Raw genomic sequence first — 5,939 nt, forward strand, 5'->3', positions numbered from 1 at the left:
ATGTGCTGTGATATATTGTTCATTCTGTTGTATATACGTGTGACTTGATCCTGGCACGTATATGATTGCTCGGTTTATGTCCTTTTATAAACCGGGTGTTACACCCTTGCCCCCAGCCCCCATGGGCGTAGTCTGCGCCGCCGCCGCCACTGCAGCCTCATCATCCCCAGCCCTCATGGGCTCGGGAGTGAAGACTTCACCTTTCACCTGGCTGGCGGGACGCTCTGATGTGTTCCCACCGGTCTCCCCATCTTCTTCGGTACTGTCCGGGCAGCACCCCCTGTGCTGCCCCGGCCGGTGTCTTCTTTAGTATCTGACCGGGCAGCACCCTCCATGCTGTCCCGGCCGGCCTCTCCCTCGGCACCCGACCGAGCAGCCTCCTCTATGCTGCTCCGGCCGGCTTCGCTTTTGTCCGGCTGCGCCCGGACGCTCTGGGCCCCCCGGGCCAACGCCTCCCAGTACCTCGTGACGGTCGCCTCCACCGTCTGAGGCCCTCCGGTCGGGGGCTGCGCCGCTGTGCGCGGCGTGGCGCCTAGCCCCGACTTGAGAGCCTTGGACGGCGCCAGCGGGGCGGCGGCCGGAGTAGCCCTCCGGCTGAACCAAGCGGGGAAGGGAACCGGGATCAGCAGGGACTAGAGAAAGAAACCGAAAAAGCACAAAGAACAAGCAGAGAACTACTTACCCCGAGAGAACGCTCAGCTTACACTTCTGTGAACTGCTCCTTGGGGTTCAAGGCACGCCACGGCCTCCCTCCGATTGGCTCGGGGGTGGCGACCCTGGACCAACTTGCACCCTCGGCGGCGTCTGCCAGAGTGTCACTGCACCCGCCGTTGGTACGGGCGTCCTCTCGGCCGCCGCTGCCACAGGCATGGGCATCCTTCTGACCGCCGTCGTGGGCACCCTTCTGCCCACCGTCGGCGTGGGCGACCTCCTGCCCACTGCCGGTGTGGGCAACCTCCTGCCCGCCGCCGGTGTGGGCGACCTGCTGCCCGCCGCCGGTGTGGGCGACCTCCTGCTCGCCGTCAGCACGGGTATCATCTCGATCGTCGCAGGCGCGGGCTCCTTCTCGCCCGCCGCCGCCGCCGAGGCCTCGATGCCAGCCCGCTGCTGGGCCGGCAGTGGACCTCCGGCCTCCCCCGTGTTGGGGTCCTCGAACATCTCGAGGTCCACCTCGTCGGACGAAGAATCATCTGGATCCGGGGTGGACTCGGGCATAGTCTGCTGTGAGAGGCCCTCCCTCTCCTGCCTCCTGTAATCCTTCTCGTGTGCCTCCCTCCTCATCCTCTTCCTATCGCGTGTCGCCTTCTCCCCATCCTTCTGCGCTTTCTCCACCTGCGCGCCCAGGCGGTTCGCCTAGCGGGTCTTGGGGAGCAGGGGGTCTGAGACATACCCGCTATGGCTCAGCCCTTGCAAGCATGACCCAGATCAGGAATGGAAAGAAAGGGAGCAACGCAAAACCATCAACGATCGAAAGCAAATCTTACCAGCTGGACGTACCCCGCCTCGGGGCACATCTTGACCGCCTAGAGCTCTGCGGTGTCGGAGGGGAAGTGCACCACTGCGCTCTTCGCTCTCGGGGTAGCGACGTTTTGGGGGAGCAGCACCTCCGACATCCGCAAACCCTCGGATACAGCCTGGGGCGTTAGCTGGTAGATGGCCAACTTCCTCTCCATGAGGGGGAGCGCCCTCTGTTGGTGAAAGTTGGCAATGATGGCGGCCGCGGTCAGCCCCTGGCGCACCAGGCACTTCAGTGCCTCGGTGAACACCTCGAGCATGGCCTGGCGCTCGGGGGGGGGGGGGGGGCGACACCCAGTACCCCCACGCATCAGGCTTATCCGTCAGGATCTTGGCGGTATACGCTGGGAGCCACCCGTTGTCGTTGCGTAGATAGAACCATGCTTTGTTCTAGTCATGATTCTTCGACGTCATCTTGCTGGGGATGTACAAATCCCTCATGTTCTCCCGCATGTGCAGCATGAGGCCACTGGCGCGGACAACCCTCCTCGGTTTTTTCTGGACGTATTCGGTGTAGAGCCCCCCGGAATAAGTGTTTCCATAGGTCCCAGTGCGTCTCCACCCCCAAATAGCTCTCGTAGACGGCGATGAAGACTGCCGCCTATGAGATGGCGTTGGGGGAGAAGTTGTGCAGCACCTTGTAGTGGTGGCACAGCACGCAGACAAATCGTCCGGCGGGGACGCCGAAGCCCCGCTCATGCAGTCGCGCCAAGCTGACGACGTAGCCGCTCGGGGGCTTCGGCTCCCTCTCCGCCGATGTCGGGGCGATCCACACCGGACGCGATGGATAGGTGTTCGGCGGCAGGACCCCATCGGCGACCAGCAACTCCAGAAATGCCTCGTCGATGGTGGACCTGCCCTATGGCACTAGATCGGCTAGCTGCGCCATCGCTTCAACGAACGGAGGATGGGTGAAAGGGCTCGAACGAAGGGAAAGGTACGCTCGTTCTTCTTCCTCCTCTTCTTCCTCTCACTCCTCGGCTCCGAGCTTTGATGCAGGGGAGCGTGGGGGAAGCAAGGGAGGCAAAGGCAAATGGCAAGGTAAGCCGAACGGATCCCCTCACTTCCCTTTTTATCGCTGCGCCGGGCAGATTCTCCGCAGCGACCCCAAATCCGCCGCATTAAATGCGGTAGATTTCGCGGTCTCTGACATCTGGGCCCCACGCCTGTGAAACCCCCATGCCCACACGCGATAATTACCGTGGTACGGTAACCGACACGGCACAGTGGCACTGTAGCGCCGTCACGTCAACCAGTCGCCATGCACGCCGCTCCGTCTACCCGAGGCTCCTGCCTGAAAAGGTGCGCCCGCACCGCTCGCGCTGGGACACGTCACCCATGACCAGCGGAAGACCCGCACGCAACCCACGACTCCACGCTGTACGTGGACTGTGACGGAATATTCCCTCTGGGATTCCTTACCATCGAAGGAACTTTATTCCGAGGCCTTACTAATCAGGGGTTCGAGGGTTCAACAGATGCCCCAAATCACTAGAGTCAGGACCAACATGGATGTGCCCTACAATCTACCCTCGAAGCGGAGTTTGAGATGTCCTACGCAATATTCAAGGCCAGCCGAGGGTGCCTAGTAAGGGGGATCTGTAACACCCTAATTTAAATTCCAGCATTTTATAATAAATTTATTTGGCTTTGTTTAATTTTCTAAGGTTTATTATGATTAGTCTTGCATTTAATCTAATTAAAATTTATTTTAGGATTAACTTGTTGTGCATTCATGCTGGTGCATAATTTTATTGATTGAGTGTGGTTTGAATTCAAATTCAAATTTGAATTCGAATAGTTTGAGTTTGGTTTGAAATAGAAAAGGAAAGGAAACTAGAAAACCCACCTCAGCCCACCAGCTCCCGCACGACGCGTTCAACCTGGCCTGCCCAGTTTCTCTTTCCCTCTCCCGCTCTGGCCCAGCCCAGCTGGCCCTCCTCCTCTCTTTCCTTTTCTCCCGAGCCGGCTCAGAACCCGCCTTCCAGCCCAGCTCACGTGGGCGCAAGGCCCAGCTCGCCCTGCTTCTCCAAACCAGCCCACTCCCCCCTTTCCTTCCCTCCGCACGTGGCCCATGCTCCCAAGCGCGGCCCGCTTCGCCTCCGCGTCGGCCTCAGCCCGCGCGCTCGCCGCACGAGTCGCCGTTCGCCCGTTCCCCCACTGACAGGGATGGCCCGCAAGTCAGCTCCCTCTCCTCCCCGCGTCCCTCGCTCGCCCGTCACGCCGAGATCTCCGGCGAGCTCCCCGTCCAGGGCCCACATGCCGAGATCCCCGGCTCTCTCCTTAAAACTCCCCCACGACCTCGCCCGCACCCTACCTTCCTCCACAGCCGCCACTGAACCCTAGAGCGCCGCCTTCCCCTCGCTCCGCACTGCTCCGCAGCGCGGAGCATCTGCGCCATCGTGAAGCCACTGCCACGCTGTGTCCCAGCCCCTGTAACCCACCACAATAGCTCCACTTCGAGCCCAGGCATCTCCTCGAGACCTCCTCCCTCGACCCCGGACCTCGCCATCGCCGGAATCGCGCCCTGTCCACCGCAGGTGAGCAAGCTGCTGTAACACCCGGTTCATAAAAGGACATAAACCGAGCAATTATATATGTGCCAGGATCAAGTCACAAGTATATACAACAGAATGAATAGTATATCATAGCACATATCACGTAAAAAGACATAATAAAGTGAGTACGAATGTTATTTATTATATTAATGACAAAAATGTCTGATACAGCGGAAGCGAAGTACAAATACGAAGCCTCTCGGAAGCTGGGCGCCACAGGGACGTCGACTGGGAGATGAACGCCTAGAAGTCCTCGTAGTCCTGGTAGCTCCGGGTGAACTCCCTCGTGTCGGCAGGAACTGAGCAGCAGTAGCGTATCCCAAGAGGAAAAAGTATAGAAGAGGCAAGAGTGAGTACACAATCGTACTCAACAAGCATAACACAAACTATGAGGCTCTAAAGTTGGCTGACTCAACTGCATTAGCTTTTAAGTCTTGCCAAAATTTTATTACAGCTATTTACTATGAGTTGATGAATTACCATTAACCCAGTCACATAGTAACTAATCAGAATTAATCATGTTGCTACTGAGAACCAAACCACAACCATACCAAAACCCCGAGAGGCACCCCCTCGTCGGAAGGAGATAACCCCACTAATCAAAAGGAGGATCTGGGCCGCTCATGACCATGAACACGGCTAGTATACCGGTTTTACACTCTGCAAAGGTTGCACATCTTTACCCACAAGTCGTGAGCTACGCTAGTTGTTCATCACACTTCCTTAGGTGAGATGACTAGCAAACTCACTACGAGGCCTTTACAAAGAATCTCGTTGGTAAGGAGTAACCGCGAGGGTTGGATCAGCGACTATGGAGCAGGTCTAGTGGGCGTCATCGACGAGGCCACTCAGTACGAGGGACATAGAAGCTTACCACCCTTGCCCCGTCGGTAAGTTACTCCAAACCAAAAAGACCAAATTATTACGCCAAGACCGTCCCATTCCAGTCTTGTGGTAGCGCTGTTGTCCCAGGTTGTCGCTCTATGAACCGGTCCTTATGGAGACTGGCCAACCAGGCAGTAAGCACCGTGCTGGCCTCCTAAACCATGTTTCTATCAAAACCAATTTTAACGAGAAGTGAACCACTCAAGTCACACAGAGGGACACTCTCAGAATTAAGTTGCATATACCATTAATCAAATTAATTAAAAAGGACCATTATGTGTTATAGCGCGGCACCTAGCACAACTAACCAAAATGCAACCCAAGGGATATATATAAAGGGAATAAAGTGGCTAGGAAATCCTTATAGGCATACAGTATTAAAATGCAGTATGAAAATGTATTTAAAAGTGATAGGTTGTTCATGTTATACTTGCCTTCCTCAAAAGTTCTCCTGCTGCTCAAACTGCTCTGAAGATGGCTCTTGGCATAGGTACTGATGCTCCTCTGGTAGCTCAACATCTACTCACGAACACATGGCCAAAAACAATGCACAACAATAAGCATACAAGAAAACACTAACAAAAGCTAAGAAACAGTACATCAATACATAAAAACAGCACACTAAACTAGTCTAAAACTATTCTATGCGTTACAACGATCGCGTGGACATAAAGAACGCCTAAAACGGAGCTAAAACGCATAATCTAGGTTAAAAACAAGTTCTAGGGGCTTATCTGCGATAAAAACTAAGTTACAGGGGGTTTTCTGCAAAAATCGAGGGCCTAAACGTAATTAACGGTTAAATCTAAGGGCTAGCGTGCAAAAACTCAAGGTTTGGACTACGGCCGCTAAATCTAGAAAGGTCAGGGGGGTTTTAGTAAAAACCAGGGCCTAACTGCAATTATTTTTCAAAGGCGGTGGACTGCGGGTTGAATACTCAGAACCCGGTGGGCTCTTTAGCAAGATGGCCGCAGCGAACCG

The 5,939-nt window shown here is 55.5% G+C and overlaps 1 protein-coding gene across 1 annotated transcript; it reads right to left on the reverse strand.

The window, feature by feature from the left end:
• Nucleotides 1-203: 203 nt before the first annotated feature.
• LOC120688969 (translation initiation factor IF-2-like) lies at nt 204-1,514 on the reverse strand. The gene is made up of 3 exons (XM_039971310.1): nt 1,485-1,514; nt 787-1,353; nt 204-632 (listed from the first exon to the last, which is right to left on the reverse strand). The coding sequence occupies exons 1-3, from the start codon at nt 1,512-1,514 to the stop codon at nt 204-206; spliced, it is 1,026 nt and encodes a 341-aa protein (XP_039827244.1).
• Between the last annotated feature and the right edge of the window lie 4,425 nt (nt 1,515-5,939).

The sequence above is a fragment of the Panicum virgatum genome, chromosome 9N, assembly GCF_016808335.1.
Source record: "Panicum virgatum strain AP13 chromosome 9N, P.virgatum_v5, whole genome shotgun sequence".
NCBI classification, from domain to species: Eukaryota; Viridiplantae; Streptophyta; class Magnoliopsida; order Poales; family Poaceae; genus Panicum; species Panicum virgatum.

Excerpts from the sequence above, each read along its gene's own strand:
- LOC120688969 (XM_039971310.1), bottom strand. The coding sequence starts at position 1,514 with ATGTGCCCCGAGGCGGGGTACGTCCAGCTG. Across the intron at positions 1,354-1,484 it reads AGGCGGGGTACGTCCAGCTG|GCGAACCGCCTGGGCGCGCA; the intron begins GTAAGATTTGCT and ends AAGACCCGCTAG. Across the intron at positions 633-786 it reads AGACGCCGCCGAGGGTGCAA|TCCCTGCTGATCCCGGTTCC; the intron begins GTTGGTCCAGGG and ends TTCTTTCTCTAG.